Source organism: Elgaria multicarinata, chromosome 2 (genome assembly GCF_023053635.1).
Source record: "Elgaria multicarinata webbii isolate HBS135686 ecotype San Diego chromosome 2, rElgMul1.1.pri, whole genome shotgun sequence".
NCBI classification, from domain to species: Eukaryota; Metazoa; Chordata; class Lepidosauria; order Squamata; family Anguidae; genus Elgaria; species Elgaria multicarinata.
In genome coordinates, this window is record NC_086172.1 from 92,023,287 (window position 1) to 92,047,519 (window position 24,233).

General features: G+C 43.0%; 1 protein-coding gene across 1 annotated transcript in view; it reads left to right on the top strand.

Moving 5' to 3' along the window:
* Positions 1 to 24,233, top strand: part of IGSF22 (immunoglobulin superfamily member 22) — a 39,055-nt gene extending 14,822 nt beyond the window's left edge. The window contains exons 12-22 of the mRNA XM_063118413.1: positions 409 to 550; positions 1,952 to 2,248; positions 3,238 to 3,540; positions 4,396 to 4,569; positions 6,879 to 7,007; positions 8,461 to 8,757; positions 10,685 to 10,773; positions 15,573 to 15,765; positions 17,003 to 17,302; positions 20,130 to 20,456; positions 24,060 to 24,233. Coding sequence (XP_062974483.1) covers positions 409 to 550; positions 1,952 to 2,248; positions 3,238 to 3,540; positions 4,396 to 4,569; positions 6,879 to 7,007; positions 8,461 to 8,757; positions 10,685 to 10,773; positions 15,573 to 15,765; positions 17,003 to 17,302; positions 20,130 to 20,456; positions 24,060 to 24,127 — 2,319 coding nt within the window. The 3' untranslated portion in view covers positions 24,128 to 24,233. The remainder of the gene's footprint in view (positions 1 to 408; positions 551 to 1,951; positions 2,249 to 3,237; positions 3,541 to 4,395; positions 4,570 to 6,878; positions 7,008 to 8,460; positions 8,758 to 10,684; positions 10,774 to 15,572; positions 15,766 to 17,002; positions 17,303 to 20,129; positions 20,457 to 24,059) is intronic.

A 24,233-nucleotide genomic window follows, 5' to 3' on the forward strand; every position in this document is an offset into this window, starting at 1 on the left:
CAAGTCAACTTAAAAATCCATTGCAGGGGTTGTTCAGGGTGGTTAACAAACCACCCTGCAGAAAATGTCCTGGGTTCTGACAACGCACTAACCCATGCTTCAACAAACAACCCACAGTTCAACAACAACTCACACTCAACCAGACAGTGTGGATTAGTATGTTGTGTGAACAGCCCCTATACATATGCATGTGTGTCTGTATGTGCGTGCATACACGCGCACACACACACACACACACACACACACACACACACACACACTGTCTCTTATATAGAGACTGATAGCTTTACCCAAGAATCACAACCCTCTTTTAAAGGTGAAACTCAGCCACCCAGATACATGTCTAATATTGTAACATATGGATTCCTGTTTACTATTAGAACTTTTTTTGAAACATCTTTGCTTTAGATTACAGATATGAGAGGAATCCAGATCATCAAGCAAGGAGCTGTCCACAAACTCATCATTGACAAAATGGGAGAGCAATTTGAAGGGAAGTACACTTTCAGAGCAAAAGGGGCTGAGAGCGAGGCCACTGTCAGCATTGCAGGTAAGTTACTGGTTTTCCCCGGCCTAATTCACCTAGACCTTTTCCTTCTCCACTTCCTGTTTAGGCTTTCATTTCAAAAGCATACGGGGCAGGGCAGGCATCAACCTGATGCCATGATCAGGGCTGTGTATTTGCCACAATCCTTCAGGAGTGCAGAAAAACACAGAATGTGATGCTTGACACAGAATTCAGCTTACTGACAATGTCAGCTTTCATTTTTAAAAGTACAGGTTTTGCAAATATAAGCTTTGGAGTATGCAGCCAATGGGACAGTTCGTACGATTGGTGGCCAGTGGCTTAGCCTAAATAAACCACTGTGGCTTGCAGCGCATGCCAGTCGCCAATGTGAATATTTAAGCTGCAGTGGGCAGCTGTCACGACTCATCATTCTGTGTGAACCCAAGCAGGGTGGCTTGTTACCACATGGCATGATCAGTCACTGCAACTGACCTCCACAGCTTGAACATTTACAATGGCACTTTGGACATGGAGCAAGCTACTGTGGCTGACTGTGGAGTTCTATGTCCAGTGCCAATTTCTATGCTTCTTTATTTCTTTATTTCTTTACAACATTTATATACTGCCCCACAGCCAAAGCTCTCTGAGCGGTTCACAAAACTTACTCTGTTTGAACACAATATTTGCACAGCCCTGGGTAAAATGTGTGGGGATGGACAAAGTATTGCCAGTTGCTTCCATGCCTCCTGGTTTAGTCATGTTCCAGTGTTAAAGTGTGAAGTCATCCCAAAACATCGGACATCGACCAAGGCACATCTTTGTATATATTCTAAATCTCTTCCAATAACATCTTATTTATTTATTTACAATATTTATATACCGTTCCCCACTCAGAATTTCAGACCAGTGGGCAAAATAAAATACAAAAACTAGAATAAAAATACATTAAAAGTACATTTTTTTAAAAAAAGAAACAAAGTGCAAAATAAACCGCAGCTGGTCATTAAGGAAAGGCTTCCTGGAACAATGAAGTTTTCAGGAGGCACTGGAAGGAATATAAAGTTGGCACCTGCCTGACATCCAGAAGCAGGGAATTCCACAGGATGGGGGCAACCACGCTGAAGGCTCTTCCTTTGGTGGACTCCAATCGGAGGATGGGTCTATGTGGAACCACCAGGACCATGCCCTCAGATGACCTCAGTGACCAGGCAGGTTGATAGAGGAGAAGGTGCTCTCTCAGGTATCCTGGTCCCAAGTTGTTTAGGGCTTTGTGCATCTTAACATTGGAATTCTACTGCCAATGGAGCAGGTGATGAAAGGGACTAAAACTATCATTGGTGAAGACCAAACCATGAGGCATACAAATCTGTGAACATTCCAATATGAATTTATGACTGCATTTTTGAGACATATTTTTCCATTTCCCTCCCTCCCCTCCCCAAGATCCCCCTTTTATTGATCCAGCTGTGCTGGAAGCTTTAGCTGCCCACCCGGTGACTGTGAAAGCAGGCCAGACAGCCTACATCAAGGTTCCCTTCAAGGCCAAGCCCCTGCCCAAAGTCACCTGGTTCAAGGATGGCATTGAGGTGACTGAAGAAGAAAGGGTAGTGATGGAAAGGACCAATGACCAAGCCCTGCTCACAATAAAGGACTGCGTGAGGGAAGACAGTGGAAATATCATGCTGAAGCTGAAAAGCGATTGTGGAACAGCCATTGCTCATTTGTTCCTCAATGTTATTGGTAAGTCCTAGTCGATACTTTAAGGTGCTTCGCAGTGCAATCCTAAGTATGTTTACTCAGGAGGAAGTCCTACTGTGTCCAATGCAGCTTGTGCCCAAGTACGTGTGTATAGGGGTGCAGATTCCACATAATGGAAATGGGTTGGATCCAGACGTATTACACCCATTGAAATCAGTGGGTTTTAAGTGAATCATGACTATCATAAGTTCCGTTGATTTCAATGGGTCTACTTGAAACATGACAAAGACTGGATCCAACCCAATGTATCATACTGATGCTCCTTACATTAAGGGAAAGTCACTTGTCACATCCTGAGCCTGTGCGCTTCTACTTGGAAGTAAGTCTCACTGTGATCAGTGGGACTTACTCTTAAATAAGTGTGCGTAAGAATGCAGCCTTAATCTGGGTCTGCAACAACACCCCTGTTGAGTCTCATTTCACTTCGTCACTCTAGAGCAGCCTTCCCCATACTGACTAGGGGATGATGGGAATTGTAGACTAACACATCCGGAGAGGAGGAGAATTATGTACTCTGCCTTGGGCTGCTTGGAGGAAAGGCAGGATATGAATGTAACACATAAACTAAATAAGATAAACACATGAATGTATGCATGCAGAGCTGGCTGTAGCTCAGTGATGGATGTTTTGCATGTAGGAGGTCCCAGGTTCAAGCCCCAGCATCTCCAGGTAGGACAAGGGAGAAAAAAAACTGCCTGAAACCCTGGAAAGCTGCTTTCAGATAATGTTGACAATACTGGACTAGATGGACCAATGATCTGACTCAGTATAAGGCAGCTTCCTATGTTCTTAGTTTGCTCAGATTGAACCCATGGGGACTTGTCCAGGAGATGCAGGCTCTGCTTTTTGCAGGATTCCTGTTTATGCTTTGAATCCATGCACATATAGTCTTTTCGCACTGCTCCAGTCTATTGAACACATAAGAAATGGGCTCTAGCCAAATATGACACTATTATTTCCATGTGCTCCAGACAAACCAAAACCACCAAATGGAAAAGTGGAATTCCTGGAGAAGACGGGGAAGTGTGTAAAAATGAAATGGAAAGCACCCAAGGATAATGGGGGCAAGCAGGTGACCCACTTTATTATTGAGCGGAAGATGGTTGGGAAAAAATCCTGGATCAAAGTTGGGGAAATCGACAGCAAACACACCACGTTTGCCACGGATAAGGTAGAAGAAGGGAAAGCCTACCAATTTCGGATCTTGGCTGTGAACTCCGAGGGTGCCAGTGAGGCCCTAGAGACAGAGGAAATCTTTGCTGGGGATCCTATTGGTAAGCACCTGTGTTAGATAAGATTGCCAAGTGATAGCATTTTTTTAATGAACTGAATCAAGATATTTGCCATTAATCAATACATTTTCGGCTGGCCTCATCTTGAAATGGGATAGCACGTGAGAATCAAACATTATCTTATGGAAACGTAGACTTTGGTTTGAAGGTCAAGATTTAAATGATCACCATATTTGTCAAGACAGAATATTTATCTGGGGTATGTTGACTTGAGGGAGGCAAATCATTTTGGTCTGTAGCATTTTACCCAACTCCCTTGCCTGTTTCTCCCTCATCTCATTTTACCCTAAATGAGCTAATTTAACTTTAATTATGGGGCCTCCTTGATCTATTTTAACACCTTGTTTATATATTATAGGCCAATATGCTGGGAATTATTGGGTTGTGGATAACTCCCCCTGCTTATAGACTGCTTAGTTTTCTAGAACTCCTATGATATAGAACCCCATAACAATCCTAGAATGCTTTAATAATTGTTAGGTCACTACACAGTCACAGGTATGTGTGTGTGTTTATAATCACAGGATGCAAATTAACCTGACCAAGCGTCACTAAGTGTAGCTTTGGGTATACTGGAGAAAGAGGAAATGCTAGTGACTCATACTTCCTGTTCCCATGTTCCTTTGTACTCTTTGAAGTGGAACTTTGACTTCGCTTCCCCTCCCCAACTCCAAGTGGAGTATGTAAGTTGTTGCACATCTCTAGCTTGCATATCCCACTATCAGGAAGATGTAAATGTTCCACTTTGGATGTCCTGGAGAAGCAAAGAAACAGGAAATGTGTGATGTTTCTACTTTCACTCTTGTTTTGATTTGTTTGTGCTAAAACTCTTTTCAGAACCTCCAGGACATGCCTCTCAACCTCAAGTGACTGATGTTACCAAAGAAGCTGTTACCATTACCTGGAATCCTCCAGCGAAAGATGGTGGCTCTCCAGTAATGGGATATGTTGTAGAAAGAAGGAAAAAAGGCAGCAACCTTTGGGTCCCAGTGTCCAAAGAACTAGTTAAAGGTCAGCAAATTATTTCTCCATCCACCCACCCAATACATTATATATGAACATAATGATAAGATTGAGGCCTCATCTACACCAAGCAAGATATTGCACTATGAAAATGGTATTAAAGCGGTGTATAAAAGGCAGGAGCCACACCAAGCAGGATATGGCGGTATGAAAGCAGTATTTGGTATGTGTCAATGGGCCCCAACAGTTGTCAGTGCACTTCAATACCACTACACAGCAGTAGTGTGGCTCCTGCCTTTTATGTACCACTTTCATAGTGCTATATCCTGCTCGGTATAGCAGGATACAGGGGCATAAAAACTGCTTGATCAGACCACAATCCACCTAGTCCAAGTTTTGATCAAGCGTAAAGCACCTGTCTGTAAACACTGCTGTAAGTAATTACGGGTGAAATCCTATGCATGTTGTGATGCAAGTGCAACTTTTTTCTGTCTAAACCTGCATAGGACTGTGCCCTAAATAAAGTTACATTGGACAATTATGCCTCCTCTTTGTGCACACAACAGAGAAAGCCACGTTGTCCCAACTTTTTAATGGTGACTGACCAGGCAACTGGTTTTGGAAACGCTCTCACTGTGATGTCTCTACCTGTTCTATTGCAAACATCTCAGTTCCCATAAAAGTCCATGGCTTTGGTTAGCTGAAGTTCACTTCCTGATCTTTGCCCTCTTCCTCATCTGTTACCTGTTTGGAAACCCAGAATGGCCCCATTGAGAAGACACCTTAAACCGTGGCTTTAACCATGGGTTAGGCCAGAAAGCCAGGCTGTGTTCAAAAGACACCTTAAACCACGGCTTTAACCATGGTGACTAAAGTGACCTCCACTTCCCTTACTCGGCTTCGTCCTTTTTCTTCTGCTGCCCCTTACGCCTGGAACGCTCTTCCAGAACACTTGAGAACTACAAACTCAATCACTGCTTTTAAAACTCAGCTAAAAACTTTTCTTTTCCCTATAGCCTTCAAATATTGAGTTTGTTCTGACTCTATACTGTTAGCTTCACCCTACCCAGTGCCTGTTTGCACTTCCCTGTGCCTGTTTGCATTCTCCTTCCCTCTTTATTGTTTACTACAACTTATTAGATTGTAAGCCTATGTGGCAGGGTCTTGCTATTTACTGTGTTATCTGTACAGCACCATGTACACTGATGGTGCTATATAAATAAATAATAATAATAATAATAATAATAATAATAATAAGCCTTATTCACTATGGTTAAAGCCATTGTTTAAAGTGTCTTCTGAACAGGCCCAATGTATCTAGGCTAGAGATGCCCACAAAGACCTACTTAAAGACATTTGGAATGTTACTGAAGAAATGGGGAGGGTCTGTTTGAATTCTGATTATATTATTTTGCTCAGTAAGCTGCTTTGGGGGGTCTTTGGAACTGGGCAATTGTATAATAATATTACAATGAAAAAATTAATCAGTTTTCATTCTTTCATTTATTCCTTTAAAAGATTTACAGGCTGCCTTTTAAGGGAAAACCCTGCCAAGGCAGTGTATAAAACTATAACTATAAAACACAATAAAACACTGATAAAACAATAAGAATAGAATATCAAAATAAATAAAATAAAATAAAGAACAAACAAAACAAATGCTAATAAACATAAACAATGTAAGAAATTTGGTTGAATTACTGAATTTCCTCCTGATTGTTCTTGAATATGACCGTTTGTACACAACTGCTTTGTATTTACTGTTTTTACTGTCATTAGATTTCCTTCATGTCAGCTTGCAAATCATTTAATGGTGTGGAAATGCACCCAAGTTTGAAAGTATTGCAGACAGCTCCCTATCAGCTGTGTTTGTGGCCGCAAGGTGGCAGCAAAAGGCCAGTAAACAATCCTCCAAATGATTCCATGAGATGGCGAATTCTGGGGTGGCATAAACACATTCATCTGTACCAGTGATCATACTTCCCTTTTTAACTAGGAGACCCATAACAGCAGTACTAAGAGTGTCTAAAACGGGTGGGTAACTTTTGGCCCTCCAGATGTTTTGGCCTACAAGTCTCAGCATCCCTCATCATTGGCTATGCTGTCTAGGGTAGATAGGACCACAATGTGCCCACTCCTGGTCTAAAAAGAGTTAGTGTAATTCTTTATGCTGCATCTATTAAAATGGTTGAGCCTCTTGTTGGTTTTCCACTTTTCCTGCAAGGCAATCATACCAAATTTGCTTTTTTTAAAAAGAAGAAACCACAAATCTTGGACATTTTTCTGTTCAGAAAACATCCTCTCCTAATAATATGCAAACTTGTATTCTTTTTTAAAATCCTTCTTTCCATGTTTAGATACTAAATGCAAAGTGGATGGCTTATTGGAAGATACAGAATATGAATTCCGTGTCATAGCTGTGAATCGAGCAGGACCTGGACATCCCAGCTGTGCTTCAAACTCAGTTGTGGCAAGAGACCCCATCAGTATGTCTCTAATCTTAATCTGTTCCTAATGCTCAATACATATATTTCGAAACACAAGGCTCTTTGTATACACGGAACAATGGGACAGGCAGCTATCTTGCCCAGATGACATCTGAACTGGTTACTTCCTACTAGTGGTTTACATAGCTTAAGAAGAGCCCTGCTGGATCAGACCAAGGGTCCATCTAGTCCAGCATTCTGTTCACACAGTGGCTAACCTATAGGAAAGCTACAAGGAAGACATGTTCCCCAGCAAATGGTATATATAGGCTTATGCCTCTGAAGGTAGCATATAGGCATCAGGACTAGTAGCCATTGACAGCCTTCTTCTCCATGAATTTGTCCAGGCTTCTTTTAAAGCCATCCAAATTGGTGACCATCACTACATCTTGTGGAAGCGAATTCCATAGTTGAATTATGCCCTGTGTGAAAAAGTACTTCCCTTTTTCTGTCCTCACACTCCCACCAAACAGCTTCATGGGATGATCCCACTGGGTTCTAGTATTATGAGAGGGGGGAATTATCTCCCTATCCACATTCTCCACATCATGCATAATTTTCTACACCTCAATCGTGTCTCCCTTTACTTGCCATTTTTTTAAAGCTAAACAATCCCAGATATTATAACCTTTATTCATAGGAGAGTTGTTCCAGTCTCTTGATCATTTTAATTGCTCTTGTCTGCCCCCTTTTCCAATATCCTTTTTAAACCAGTTTCATAATAGCATAATCAACTGAATTTCAGCATGTAGCAAGGCATCTCTCTTTCAAAAAATGCTGAGTGGGCACAATGGCTGATATTTGCTTATGAATTAGACCAACACTACCATCATCTACTAAATGCATGACTTTTCTGTTTACAGCTTATTCCATTAAAATTCAGACCAAGGGGTGGTAAATTGGTGGTTAGGGCCCTGTAACAAATTATCTGCCGTATGCAATACTGCTCCCAAACTAGGAGGCTTATTAGTGGGACCTACCACTAGTGCAATGGGGACCTACTAGTTCCCAAAGCAATCAGAATTGAGTGGAAACACTCATTTCCAGAACAGCCCAGCCCAGTGGAACTTGCAGAAGGGAACTCTGCTGTCCGGTCGTGTTTTGGAAATGAGTGTTTCTGCTAGATTCTGCAAGTCCACAGGACATCATTTGTGTTTGGGGAGATGTGAAGTGATCAAGTAAGCATCGTGCATTTGTGAACCAGGCCAAAGGCTATAATCTGGAGTACGCCCCAGTGAACGCTGTATGAGTAATTTCAAAGTAAAGATGCGTAGAATCAGCTGTGAGTCTACCAAATGTTCTTCCAACGTGAGATGCTTTTCAGGTGATGCATCCACGTTTCATGCATCCACGTTTGAAAGCGGAGCCCTAAATTTTGCGTCCATACAGAGCAAAGTTTGTGGCAATTACATGCGCCTGTGCAGTTCTTACTGATGTTTTGCCGCTCTTCCAGAGCCTCCTGGACTGGTGAAGGGCATGCATGTGGCCGATTCTTCCAACTCCAGCATTTCATTGGCATGGCAGCAACCAGATGAAGGTGATCCACCATCAGGTTACATCCTGGAGATGCGAGCTGAGGACACCAAGGAATGGTCCAAGTGCACCAAGATCCCAATCTCTGGTACCAGCTACACAGTGGGAGGACTGCAGGAGAGGCAGAAATATTTCTTCCGGATTCGAGCAGTGAATGAAGCAGGAGTGGGAGAACCAATTGAGCTAAAGGAAGGTGTTCTAGCCATGCCCCCTCCAGGTAACATCAAAGTGGTTCAGTGTGCACAGACTAGGCCAAGGGCTGTGCCAGGTACCGAACAGATCTGGGGCTCAGGCCATTGGACAGAAAACTGCACAAATTTGCATGTGCTGATTTACATATGCAAATATATGTGCATCATTAGAAATAATTACTATAATTTCCATTTTATAGAAGGCAAGTTAATTAACCTCTTGCTTGCTTTCAAGACAGAACAGTGCAATGTCCCAAACTGCGCTTGCTTAAAACTCACCCTCCATGTACACACACTTTTCCTTGGTCTTTCAGTCCCAAATCCAGATGGGGAGGATGGATTGCCTGGGACCACCAAAGCCCTGTAGGGTACCTTAAACATTTACTCATTAATTGCAAACTGAATATGGCACATTGGGAAGGTAGAGAGTGTAGGAATGTACTTTAGACTATAAACTTACAAACTTACACAATTACTAGGGAATAACTCCCATTAAACATAGTGAGATTTACTTCTGCGTAAATCCTCAATCACTCTTCCCCCCACCCCCCATTACTAACAAGCTCAACAGCACTGGAAAGAAACCTCAGGATGGAGGACATTTGGGGAGTGTGTTATGTGCCATGCGAGCGAGCCAATCATGAAATGATGGGGGATCGTTCTGTAGATTAGCCCCAAGTAGGATCCAGTGATTGAGTAGACATGGGATTTCCCACCTCCAATTACAATATTTGCACCTTCTCTTTGATAAAAAGGGACTAGCAAAATGAGATCTAAAAAAAATTAGACCCTCCAAATTTCCAGAACTATTCTGTTAGTTCTGTTGCTAGCCTTCCTGCTGGGGCTCAAAAGCAAGATGTGAAGGCACAGGATGCAGCAATCTTGGCAAAGTTATGCAGGTTTGGGTCTGCTCATTAAGTTCCTGGGAACCCTATGTATGCTGCCTTGAGTTCTATGGAAGAAAGGATGGAAGAATGGAGGGATAAACAGATGAAACCTGGAGTAGTAGGCACCACCCACTGCACACTTAGGGCTTTTCTACCTGTGGCTCACCATTCCCTACTCACAGTTCTTTACAGGTTCTTTAGATGACATCATGAACCTCCAGTTTTGCTTCTGTGTCTAACAAACACTTTCTGTGACTTTTTTTTTAGATCAGGGGAAATGGGGCATTTAATTGTGAGAGCGAAAAAAAGTGTGATTTCTTCCTGTGTACTTGCACTGTACCACTATACCACAGTGCCACCTAGATGATATCTAGCAGGAAAGCAGCTAAAGAAGCACTTTTCATCTAGCACTCAGATCTCAATTCTGTGATGAACCTCAAAGTAGATACAATGGATTAACAGCCTTGTGTAGAAAAGTTTGTAGGACCAAAATAGAGTTCCAACTTTTTAAAAAGCGTAATGAATCTATGTGAGGCTCTGAATTTGGTTGGATCAGTGGTGCAAGAGGAAAGGGGACAGGGACCATTTCTCCTCTAAAAGTCTGCTCCGCTCTCTCCGCACCACAAGCTGTTTTCTCCCCATTAGGAAAAGAAATACATGGACCAGCTAGGAAAGCATCTGGAGGGGGAAATTTTGCTTAGAAAAAATAGGCTATACGGAAAGAGTTGAGCACCTCCTCCCTGTCAAACATGCCCTGATCAGATACTGAGCCTGACATGATGGCTACATTTAAAAAAAAAGGTGGGGAGGAAAATTGCTGGGAAATTCTTCCTGTATCTCCTGTATCACGTCTCGTTTGGCCCTTCACCACCTGCACTATTACAGGCCTACTGTGTCTTTTCTGGGACAAGGGGTCTGAAGATTCTCCCTGAATTAATGTAACTCCATCATGTCCTTCCAAGCCAAAGGAAGCAGTACTGCAAATGCCTACTTTCTGACTAATTGTTCCACTTATTCATTTCCACATCGCTTCATTTCCACCTTGTGGTGCCGGCATGTCATGTAGCTTCTCCCAAGTTTGATCTGAGTGCCAGGCTGAAGAGTCATATGGTTGTTCGTGCTGGGACTGCCCTCTGCATTCACGCCGCCTTTACCGTAAGTCATCCTTTGCTCTTTGTAGCTGGCTCCTTTAGCAGAGAAACTATGCCTTATAATTTTGTTTTGCGACTAAGGTTTTGCATTCTCCCTCCCTCCACCAAATTGCACTTGGATTGAGGACAAAAGGCGTTCTGACTCAGAGTATGGATGATATCTGCTGTGGTGTAGTGGTTAGAGAGTTGGACTGGGACTTGGGAGATCTGGGTTCTAATCCGCTCTCAGCCATGAAGCTCACTGGGTGATTTTGGGCCAGTCACAGACTCTCAGCCTCATCTACCTCACAGGGTTGTTGTGAGGATAAAATGAAGAGGAGGAGGACCATGTGAGCTGCCTTGAGTTCCTTGCAAGAAGGAAAAAGCTGAGATATAAATGTAATAATCAATCAGTTCATAAAGTATATGGTCAGTGATGCATACGTGGGTGTGTGGTTCCCATTCCATTTGCTGCTTTTTATTTTATTTTACTTAAAATATTTCTTGGCCGCCTTTCAGGGCAGGAGCCCTTTCAAGGTGGCGTACAACAGTGAACCGCACATCATAAAAACCGTCGTGGTCATAAAAGCAGCAACAGCAACACACATTCTAAAAAACAGCAAAACACCAGCAGAGAACAAAACTTACAACACGCAACTGCAGCTACAACCCAGGCCACTAAAACATCATCAGGGGAAAGCCAGAGGAAAGCAGGAAGTCTTCAGGGTCTTCTAAACATCTGCAATGATGGGGCCAGATGGTCCCGATAAGACTTCTATAGAAAGAATGCGTTCGGCCACAGCATGAAGAACTTGATCAGGAGGGCTTTAAACTGAATCTTACGGGGGCGAGAGACGTAAACTTCGAGGCAACAATGGATGAAGGCCAATGCACCACAGTACAGAGAACAGCTCCAATAGTGTTCCAAAATAGTGTCCACAACAATGTATGAACAAAGCCAGACTATAAAACACATGGTCTTCGATGTCTATATACTAATACCCAGAGCATGGGAAACAAACAGAATGAACTTGAACTCCTATTACATGAAGGCAAATACGACTTGATTGGTATAACTGAAACTTGGTGGGATGACTCCCATGACTAGAATATAGCAATTGAAGGATATAACTTGTTCAAAAAGAACAGAAGAAATAGAAAGGGAGGTGGAGCTGCACTATATGTTAAAAATACCTATCCCTGCACAGAAATACAGGTGGATCAGACTGGGAGCCCCATCGAGAGCATCTGGATTAAAATAAATGGGGCAAGGAATAAAAAGAACATGATAATCGGAGTCTACTACCGACCACCCAATCAAGGAGAAGACGAGGACGAAACTTTTGAGAAACAAATTGCCAGTGTTTCAAGGAAGTGTGATGTAGAAGTAGTGATGGGGGACTTCAATTACCCTGATATCTGTTGGGAGACCAATACGGCCAAAAGCGGCCCTTCCAAGAAATTCCTGACATGTGTGGGTGATAACTTTCTCCTACAGAAAGTGGAGGAAGGAACCAGAGGATTGGCAATCCTTGACTTGATATTGACCAATAGGGATGACTTAGTGGATAAAGTGGCAGTTACGGGAACTCTGGGGGAAAGTGACCACATCATACTTGAATTCTTGATTATGAAGGAGACAAAAGTTGAGTGTAGCCGTACACGTCCTCTGGATTTTAGGAAAGCTGATTTTAATAAACTCAGAACTATGATAAGTAAGGTCCCGTGTCAAGTGAGCCTAATGAGAAAAGGAGTGCAGGATGGGTGGGAGTATTTAAAAAAGGAAATTTTAAAGGCACAGTTACAAACAATTCCAACAAGGAGAAAAGATAGAAGACAACAGAGGAAACCAATGTGGCTCCACAAAAAGCTTAGAGATGACCTGAAAGGCTCAGGAAAGCTAAAGCTGAGAATGAGGTGAGATTAGCGAGGGATGCTAAAAGAAATAAAAAGGCTTTCTTAAGATACGTGAGTAGTAAAAGACAGAGGAAAGAAATGGTGGTTCAACTGCTTAATGAGGATGGCAAATTGATAACAGATGACAAAGAAAAGGCTGAAGTGCTAAATTCCTACTTTGCCTCAGTCTTTTCCCAAAAGTGGGTCTTTGACTCCCCTGGAGAAAGTGAAGCAGAAGTTGAGGGGGCAGGATTGCAATTTGAGATTGATAAACAAATGGTCAAAGAACACCTGATTTCTTTGAATGAGTTCAAATCTCCAGGGCCCGATGAACTGCATCTTAGAGTAATGAAGGAGCTAGCGGAAGAACTCTCAGAACTTTTGTCTATTATCTTTGCAAAATCATGGAAGACGAGTGAGGTGCCGGACGACTGGAGGAGAGCTAATGTTGTCCCTATCTTCAAAAAGGGCAAAAAGGAGGAACCTAGGAACTACAGACCAGTCAGTCTGACATCCATCCCTGGGAAAATTCTGGAGCAGATTATAAAGAAGTCAATCTGTAAACACCTTGAAATCAATGCGGTGACTACTAGAAGCCAACATGGATTTGTCAGGAACAAGTCCTGTCAGACTAATTTGATCTCATTTTTTGATAGGATAACCTCCCTTGTGGACTGTGAGAATGCTGTGGATGTCATATATCTTGACTTCAGCAAAGCTTTTGACAAAGTGCCCCATGATATTCTGATTAACAAACTAGCTAAAAGTGGGCTAGATGGAACAACTATTAGGTGGATTCACAGTTGGCTACAGAATCGGACTCAAAGAGTACTTATCAATGGAACCTTCTCAAACTGGGGAGAGGCAACGAGTGGGGTACCGCAGGGCTCAGTCCTGGGCCCAGTGCTCTTCAACATTTTTATTAATGATTTGGACGAGGAGGTGCAGGGAACACTGATCAAATTTGCAGATGACACAAAATTGGGTGGGATAGCTAATACCCTGGAAGACAGAAACAAACTTCAAAGTGATCTTGATAGGCTGGAGTGCTGGGCTGAAAACAACAGAATGAAATTTAATAGGCATAAATGCCAAGTTCTACATTTAGGAAATAGAAACCAAAGGCACAGTTACAAGATTCGGGATACTTGGCTCAGCAATACTACAAACGAGAAGGATCTTGGAATTGTTGTAGATCACAAGCTGAATATGAGCCAACAGTACGATATGGCTGCAAGAAAGACAAATGCTATTTTGGGCTGCATTAATAGAAGTATAGCTTCCAAATCACATGAGGTACTGGTTCCTCTCTATTCGGCCCTGGTTACGCCTCATCTAGAGTATTGCGTCCAGTTCTGGGCTCCACAATTCAAGAAAGACGCAGACAAGCTGGAGCGTGTTCAGAGGAGGGCAACCAGGATGATCAGGGGTCTGGAAACAAAGCCCTCTGAAGAGAGACTGAAAGAACTGGGCATGTTTAGCCTGGAGAAGAGAAGATTGAGGGGAGACATGATAGCACTCTTCAAATACTTAAAAGGTTGTCACAGAGGAGGGCCAGGATCTCTTCTCGATCCTCCCAGAGTGCAGGACATGGAATAACGGGCTCAAGTTAAAGGAAGCCAGATTCCAGCTGGACATCAGGAAAAACTTCCTGACTGTTAGAGCAGCACAACAATGGAATCAGTTGCCTGGTGAGGTTGTGGGCTCTCCCACACTAAAGGCCTTCAAGAGGCAGCTGGACAACCATCTGTCAGGGATGCTTTAGGGTGGATTCCTGCACTGAGCAGGGGGTTGGACTCGATGGCCTTGTAGGCCCCTTCCAACTCTGCTATTCTATGATTCTATGATTCCTGGTGCTTCCCATTCAAAGGATCCTTCTCTATCTGCGATTCAGAGAGCTGCTGCAGTCAGGGGAGACACCAGTGGAGGCTGGTGGCTCCGATGTCAGTGGGGGAGTAAATCCGCTCCATGGAAGCACCTTGGACAGCTCCTTTAGAGTTTTGACTGGTTCTGACTGAAACCCAAAGCAGATTCACAATCCCACTGACATTGGATAGGATGAAATATTTTTATATATAGAATTTTAAAGGCAGTAGTTTACTACTGTGTAGTAAACTTTATTATAACTTTTTGGAGTGTTTAATGCACAATAAACATGATCAGGCATTTAATGTAATGTGTCATTTGGCCTGGAGATATCACACGTGAAACCCAACCAGGCTAGAAATTAGGGCTGTGCTCCTCTCCGTTTTGGTTCGTAGAAGTGGGAGCGGAGCGACTCGATTTGCCTCCGCCAAAGGAGGAGGCGAATCAGGTCGGGGAGTACTGGAGCGACACGGAGAAGTTCGCTCATTTGTGGAGCACTCCACATTTTTTGGCGCTCCGTTCGCCATTTTGGACTTTTTCCCATAGGATTGCATTGGGTGAAAAATCGCCTATAACTTCTTTAACACTATAACTTCTTTAACCCTGTGCTGTTAAAAGGCATTTTAACAGCATTTAACAACGTTAAGTTTGTTTTTAATGGACCCCAGAATTGTTGTTTTTAAATGAATAGTGCTGTTTTTATACTGTTTTTTATGTTTTTTAAATTTTGTATACTTTTAATGTTTACCATTTTTAATTGTTGTAAACTGCCCAGAGAGCATCAGCTGTGAAGCGGTATATAAATGTAATAAAATAAATAAATAAATAAAGCTAGATCCCTGAAAATTAGTGTGATTGGAGGTCATTTGTATAGATTGATGATTGGGGGTCCTTTGTATAGATTTTCAAAAGCATACGTTCAGCACTTGGGTTGCTATTAATTTTTATTGAATGGTTAAAAGTGTGGGGGGGAACCTTTTTGTGTGACTAAAGGACTGGGTGAAGAACAAGGGGGAGAAGCAACATCTCCTGCTTAGTTTTGACATGTTCTGTTTCTGGCAGGGCTCCCCTCTGCCAACCGTGGTGTGGCAAAAGGACGGCACTCCCACGAGGGGGAGAGAGAGAATCACTAAAGGCAAGAACCACTCTCAGTTCCTCATTCACAGTACCAAACGCTTCGATTCTGGACTCTATCGCATTGTACTTACCAATGACTATGGAGAAGCCCACTACGACATCCACGTGCGAGTGACAGGTACAGCAGTGTGTCAAGGACTTGGCATGGGATGAGCTTGTGGTAAATGTGAGATGGAGTGGTAGGTCTGCAAGTTGTGTGCTACCTTTCTGAAATATAACTCTGTATTCTTCTTCTATTATTAAAGGCTATCATCCAGTTGAAGAAAATTTAGGTTGCAATCCCATTTCAGCATGGCTGGCTTTGGAATGCTGGGAGTTGCAGGAGTTTTTTCTGCCTAAACATACGTACTATTGTGCCTTTAGCTGATTAATTGATGGGATGTATCAAATATGTATATATCTAAAAATAATAGTTTGGAAGAAGAAAAAACATGGTCTTGTTTTTGGATGAAACACACATATATAGCAGGTGAATCGTCTTGGAAGAGACATTCTCGTGTGTGTGTGTGTGTGTGTGTGTGTGTGTGTGTGTGTGTGTGAGAGAGAGAGAGAGAGAGAGAGAGAGGGATGGATGGATAGAGAGGAATGCCTCTTATCAGCTGGTGCCAGTTGTCTACATTATTTGCAAGTGTTTGCATTATTATTATTATTATTATTATTATTATTATTATTATTATTATTAATTAATATCTGCTACATAAACACACTCGTTTAATACAATAGCACTTTGCAGCTGATATTACTTTTTCTTGAGTCTGCACTGGACTTCCTTAAATGTAACTTGGGGAATGGCCTTGAGAAAGAGAGACTTAAATGAGGCAATGCATTCCATCTGGCAGGTACATCATGTTTAAATCCCAGGAAATCTAAAAGTTTATTGACCAAATTGCCATTATGTGTTAATAAAAGGAAGTAATCCTGTAGTTTATTGGTGAACTGGGTGTTCACTTTAGTAAGTGTTTCCCCTCTCTCAAAATTGCTCTGTGCTCTTGTGTTTTTATGACACCGTGTAACAAATACCCAGGACAGCATTTCTGTTAATGAACGAAGGCATAGATGGGGATAAAGATTGAATGACAGTGTCTAAAAATTAGTTGAACTGGTTGATCCCACAATTTGATAGGAGACCCTGGTGTAGAAAGTAGATTCCAAGATCATATAGTATAGGCTATGATGCCTTTCTTGTGGGGAATAAATAAGTAGACGATTTGCCACCCCATGCGGCTTAACTAATCCCACATGTGTATATTGAAAAGGTATGAGCCTGTCTGTCCTTCCTGTGAGAGAGTGCTCCCAAAATAAAAAAATTACTACAGAGATGAAACAGTGGCTCATACTCCGTATTTCTGTCTTAGATTTCCCAAGGCCACCAACCAACCTGAATCTGATTGAGGAGTTGCCCAATACTGTAACGCTGAAATGGGATCACTCTCCAGACATGAAGGAGGATGGAGGGGGCCATTACGTCATCTTGAAGCGCGACACCAGCACTGCCACTTGGTTCACAGCAGCAGAAAAGGTTTATAGTAACAAGTACACTGTCACCGGCCTACTTCCTGGCAGGAAATATTTCTTCCGAGTCATTGCCCGCAATGACATTGGCGATAGCGACCCTCTAGATTCAAGGGAGTCCTGGCATATCAACAAAGAGAAAGGTGAGCAGGCATATTATCTTCCTCATCGTACTTGTAGCAAAATAATGTTTTGGTTGGGTGTCAGTAGGTGTATGTTTAGGTTGCAGTCTTGCCATTGGGCTTTCTGCAGCTGGAGACAGAAACTTTTATTCACCGCAGAAACAAGGCACACAAGTGGTAGAGCACCTGGTTCACATGCACTAAGTCCCAGGTGAGAAGCTTGTTGAAGAACAAAGCCTTGTTCAAGTGTTCACCTGAATGTGTGAGGGCTGAAAGTATGTAGAAACCCGGGGCTTTACATGCTGCCCACGCCCCTTACGTTTCCATGAGTACCTGATAAGGCGGGTCCATGATAGCATGGAGAGTTCTACTTGCTTGCAAGGACTGAACTGAGGTGACTGGCCAGGACACCGGGAGGTGTAGGGCCAGCCCAACAGGCAAGGCCCTGACCTTCTGCCCACTTTAAGCCCTCATGCTTTCAGGTGAATGCCTGAACCAGGGCTCAAGATAATTCAGAATCAAGCTGAAGGGAGCTCACCCTACTTTCATTGAAAGTAGTCTGAAGTAAATGATCTCGGCAAACATGAGTTCCCAAACCTGCATTTGCCAAGATGCTTACATGGGGAGATGCTTTACAAAATGCTTACAAGTGGTGCTTACATTGGAAAATCGGCAGAATCGCCCCTGCCAATGTCCCTTGAGGTTGTTTAACTTTCAACAGGACTTGCTTCTGATCTCAGAAGAGGGGAGAATTTGATTTGATTTATTACATTTATATACCGCCCCACAGCCGAAGCTCTCTGGGCAGTCCACAACAGTCAAAAACAGTGAACATCAAAAAGTATACAAAATTTAAAACTATCAAAAACATAAACAGTATAAAAACAATGGTATCCATTTAAAAAAAACAGTTCTGGGTTCCGTTAAAAAACTAACTAACTTAGCGTTGTTAAATGCTGTTAAATGCCTGGGAAAAGCATTAATGGTCGGGAAAAAGGGTTGATGACTCACAATACACAAACCTACAAAACAGTTTACTAATTAGGGGGATATGGAATAGGAGTTGGAGAGATGAGATATGAGACAGAGAAAAGACACACACACAACACACACACACACACACACACACTGAGTAGCAATCCCACTTTTAAACTACTCTTGGGGGAGAAAGTCAGTGATCTCCAGACTGCATGTCCTGTTGAAAGTTTTTGGTGGGTCTTAGTTTTATAAAAAGGGGAAACAATATTTGTCCTGCATATTTGTCCTTCTTTGACTTTAAGTTGCCCAGAGGACAAACTATTTCCTATACAAACTGATCCATTGCCAATCAGAGTCACAGGTGACCCTACATTTCTCTCCACCGAACCAAACTGGTTCTGTCTGAACGACAGTTTAATGGCAGGGCCAGCCCAAGACATTGAGCTGCCTGAGGCAGAGCAGCAAGTGCTGCCACCCCTCAGTCAAGGCACCTCATCAGTAGTGTAGTGGAGCCAGGTCTCATGGGGACGCAGCGCTGGCACTTTTTGATTAGCAGAGATGCTGACATCACCTGCCACCCCCTCTTAGAATTCTCTGTTCCTTTTGATCTTAGCTACGATCCTCACAGTAGATGGAGAGAACAGAATCCCCCCCCCCCCAGCAACAATATAGTGTTCCCTATAGTAATGGAAAGTATTTTTGGGTGGCTTGGTCTTGAACAGGCAATTAAGACCCATTATCTTTACAAAAGACCTAACAGATGAAAAACCGCTAGAACTGGTCTATTGATATGGATCAACACAGCTCGTAGAATTTTTGGACTCTCTTTGGAGAGGTGGCCATGGGGACCATAATGATAAGTGCCTGCACTTCAAAATTTAATTTACTCCTACACCACTGGGCTGCCAAAGCCAGCCAAGTTATTTTGGCACTTGAAGTCGAAAATCCCACAAACACCTCTCCCCATCTCCTGCAGTAAAAATATCATAATAACAAAGTAAATAACTAATCATTTGCCACCCGTTCGTGACACCCAAAATCTGCTGCCTAATAGTAAGAGCCAGCACAGTTTAATGATACCTGCCAACTATATTCCTTGAGTAAAGAACAAGGACAACATATATAAGCTGATGAGGACTCATGCACTTGCAAGACAATGTGTATCGCGTCTCCATTTCTTATCCAATCTGAGCAACAAAAATGAGGCTCAGGACCACTTTAAAACAGTCTGTGACAGGGTCACATGAATGAAAATTGGAAGAGAAATGCAGAACTTGAATCTAATTACATTTATCACAGTACCATTTAGGTTTAGCAAAGCTATCTAGGAAAACGTTATTCATTGTATTAAAAAATCTGAATTCTGTGACCTTGCTGGCTCTCCTAAAATTAACAGGGGAGCATTCAAGAATAAATTACCACAAGATCAACTTGATTCATTTCTAAATTTCACATATCTCTGGAGCTCTGGAATTGACTGTATTCTGGCCCATGACTTTATTTCACAAGGAGCAACATCAAGTTGGGTGGATTCCTGCATTGAGCAAGGGGTTGGACTCAATGGCCTTGTAGGCCCCTTCCAACTCTGCTATTCTAAGTGTCTCAGATCCTAAAATGAGAATCAGAGACCTAGAGAAATGAAGCAGTTACAGCAGGAAAAAAAGGAAAGAAAATCATGACAGCCTTTGAGGCATGGCCATGACCATGGCCTCTAAGTAATAAGAATACGGTCGTGGTCAAAAGACCATGGGCATGTCAAGCATTCAAGGTTTGTATCAGCATATAATTGAAGCATGCACAGTCAAAAGTGGGTATCCGACTGGACTAACACCTTTTGGAGCTGGTATTGATCACAGGGTTTTGTCAACAGAACTTTTCCACGCCAAGATAAAGGAATATCATGAGCGTGACTGGCGCCACGCACCTCATTTCATCACCCCACTGAAGAACCATGCGGTGTGCCGTGGCCATGACTGTACTATGAGCTGTGCTTTCCTGGGAAATCCTCGCCCCGTGGTTACACTGTACAAGGGCAATGTCAACATCACAGCCAATTCTAAATTCTGGTACAACTCAACCAGCGGTGTCTGCACGCTGATGATCCCCACCTGCAGTTACAAGGACAGTGGAGAATACTCCATATTAATTGAGAATGAGCTTGGGCAAGAAAAATGCAGTTGCACATTGACAGTGTATGGTAAGTTGTGTCCCTGCCTTAAAGTTACTGGTACCAGTCATTAAGCGTAACCATGTTGGGATTAAAGAATAGGAATAGGTCGAACAAGACATGTATTTATATGCAAAAAAAAACCACCCAACCTAATTCTACTCGTGCTGCTTCTTTCTTGTAGTAGCCCTAGAAAGAATAGGCCCTTTTGGAAGAAGCAGTTGGGAAAACATGGGAGGCTTACGAATTGAAGATGAGATCATCTAACTGGATCTTCTGTAAAATTCAGGGAATGAGGCAGGACAATTGCACAATAAAAGCTACACCTGGAAGCACCCTTTGCCTCATTTAACTCTCCTCCTTGTAAGCTCATTTTACAAAACCTCAAGGTCTCACGCTAGCTGGGGAGTTATAATCCATGACATCGGGGGGGGGGGGCATGCGGTTGGGGAAGGCTGCTCTATTCCATCTATTGTACAGTGGGTAGCACACTGCAGATGCTAAATGCATTTTGGCGGGGGGGGGACCATTGATAGAAGTGATCATTTCTTTATGGCAGGGATGGGCAGCCACCCTGCCCTTCTGTGCTGTCCCTACTGCACACACACCCCGCCACCAAATTTGCTGCTATTGTGGCAAGAAACCTGGCACTTTGCCTATGAAATTCTGTGGCATGGCAGCAGTGGCAAAAAGAGCCCTATTAGCTTTAAAACAAAGCTAAAGAGGCCCTTTTTTCTGCCATCACAATTTGGTGGTGTGGCATCAGGGGGCAGGAGTGTGGCACTGCTGGGTTTGAGGGGGGGGGGCAAAATTGGCCACCAGATCTAACCCATCCCTACTTTATGAGATAGTTACAAAATGGTCCACATTTGTTGTAGTGTAGACAAATCCTAAGAAAGTGGCAGGTATTATTATTATTATTATTTATTTATTTATTTATTTATTTATTTATTTATTTAGCACCATCAATGTACATGGTGCTGTACAGAGTAAAACAGTAAATAGCAGGCCCTGCCACATAGGCTTACAATCTAATAAAATCATAGTAAAACAATAAGGAGGGGAAGAGAATGCCAACAGGCGCAGGGTAGGGTAAGCAGGCACAGGGTAGGGTAAAACTAACAGTACAAAGTCCGCACAACATGAATTTCTCAGTGTAATTGAAACCATCTCTCCGCAAGAGGAAACAAGAAAGCAAGCTTGCCAGGAGTAGACTTCTTCCATCTTTTGTTTTTGCCAGGAAAAAAAATCTGTTAAAGTGGAAAAGACAGGATTGCTGCACAACGCCTTTTGATTGGTAGCACTAGGAGCCCTCAATCTAAAAGCACCCTTTGAGTCGGGGATGAGGAGGAAGGTCTAGGGGCTGCCTATACATTTTAAAAGCCTGCGTGGTGGCGCTGCATCTGCGAAGTCGCTGCTACTGCAAGGCTTTCCCGCAAAACTGTGTGTTTAAAAAGTTAGGGACTTGATCTGACTTTTTATGCTGGAGCACGGTCACCACGGCTCTTGTGTCGTCTGACCTTGCTCCGGCATTGAGGTGAAGGTGTTCCTGGGTAGAAGGCAACCTCTGATTGGTTCCCAAAGGACAGGCGGAGGGCAGGGGTTGGGCCGAATAACCACTGGAAAGCCTGCGCGACTTCCTGCTGATGGGATTAGCCGTAGCCACCCCACAGCAGTGAAAGCGCGAGGTTTTCACCAAAGTGGTGGCACCATGAAGTCAGCCTCCTGGTTTAAGACAGTAGCTGGGAAACCGAAGAACTGTGCTTCTTGGATGGGATTGTGGAACCTCTTCACAGTGAAACTACAATCACATAACAATTTCCAGGCCTGGCTGCAAAGGGAGCTCTCTTCCCATTGTGAATATCCAGTGCAGGGAGAGGGGGCTGATTTGGTTTGGGAGTGTGGTTGGGGCAAAGGGCTAACCTCCCCTTCCCTCCCAATCTCCCCTCCCTTCCCAAAGGGATAACCTCCCTTCCCTGTGCTGGCTACTTAGGAAAAATAAAATAACTAATGCACAACAGCGCTAAAGACATGAACAACGTCACATCGGGCTCTCAGGTATGAAGATGATTGATGATGATGATGATGATGATGATGATGATGATTTCCATTTATATACTGCCCCATAGCCGAAGCTCTCTGAGGCTTCACAGATCAGAAGGGATTTGAAAGGGGAGGTGGCAGCGTACAGGTGTTCTGAGAGGGAGGCCCAGGAACAAGAGGCAGCAGGCTCAGTGCCCTCTTTGGCTCTGACTGTACTGCATGCTCCCTCTCTCCCATCCTCTCCTTGCGCTTGTCCTTTTAAAGTGAAAGCTGAGAATGGTGTTTCCAGGCATAGCTTAGAAAGACAGTGATTCAGCACCAAGAATAGAAGTCTCTATGGGCCTGGATTGTTTGGCTTTACTTTTATTCCTCTGTGACTACCGATTTACTTTTGTATCTGTGACCAGTGCTTCAGCACAACTGGCTGACCAGAGCTAAGCTCATACCAGCCCGCAAAATGGAAAAGTACCCTGACTTCAGCTCTCTATTTGCATCCTGTCTTCAGTTCAAAGAATACAGGGGATGAAAACACCTCCCTCCAACCCATTACATTTCTGAAACACACAGGAATACCGGATGTGTAAAAATAACCTTTTCAACATGGTGAAATACTGTGCCAGAGCTCTTAAACCTATTGGTACCCACTTAACTTACAGTGCAATTCTTTATGTGTCTACTCAGCTCCATTGAGTGGAATATATTATATGTAAGTGTATATATAGGATTTGTTTATTCGTTCAGTCGCTTCTGACTCTTCGTGACTTCATGGACCGGCGTGGGCTGGTCCATGAAGTCACGAAGAGTCGGAAGCAACTGAACGAATAAACAACAACATATATAGGATTGCAGCCTTAAGCAATTAACAAACCACCTGATGGTGAGTCATTATATAATATCAGCTTCAAACAGATATGGGTGTCTGTTTTGAAAGCAACATCCAACTTCAAAGTGTGCAAGGCTCACCCTTCGAAAATTCCGGCATGTCTGAATCCTACAGTCAGTTTTCAACATACCTGGTTAGTTTCTTCACATGTACTACAATGATCCAAATTCAGCCACCATGTAAAAAGGATCTTGTCATCTCCTGTCCCCATTTCCAGATCATAGCAAAAAAAGGGGAGAAAATAGCCAGGTGACTCCCATCACATTGCTTGCTCAGTAAGATTATCAAGTTCAGCCTGTGTATCTTTTCACAGGCAAGATGCTTCCCTGATGCTGCATCATTCATTGCTGCAATGCTGTGATAGAAAAAGCCATGTGTGGTAGATTTCTGTTTTTCATACAGATCTTAACCAGTGCTTGAATTACAGGGGTGCCAAACAAGGCCTGTTCCCCTCTACGTTTTGTGACGTGCCCCGTTAGCTGTTTTTAGACAGTTACAGAGGGGCGACATGATTTGTCTAGACCTGGAGAGCCAGGGAGTGGGATTTGTGAATTATGTTAAGGGACCCCCTACCTTCCTTCCCCATTCCCTGATTTCAATAGTACGCACCTGCCCTGAGATGTTGACCTGGTAACCCTACATAGAATTTTCCAAGAGTTCAGTAACAATGCACTGTTGGTTAATATTTTATTATCTATTTCTTTCAGACAAAGATGATAGAAGCCTTCTGGATTCGGTGACTGAGAGCCTGCAGAAGTCAAAACACCGAATGTGAAGAACATACTTAGAAGTAAAATTTAAATTCAGCTCAGCATTCAGAATACTTCAGATGCTTTAGTTTTGCTGTGCATGGCTTAAGCACTATGTGACTGTATTATTTG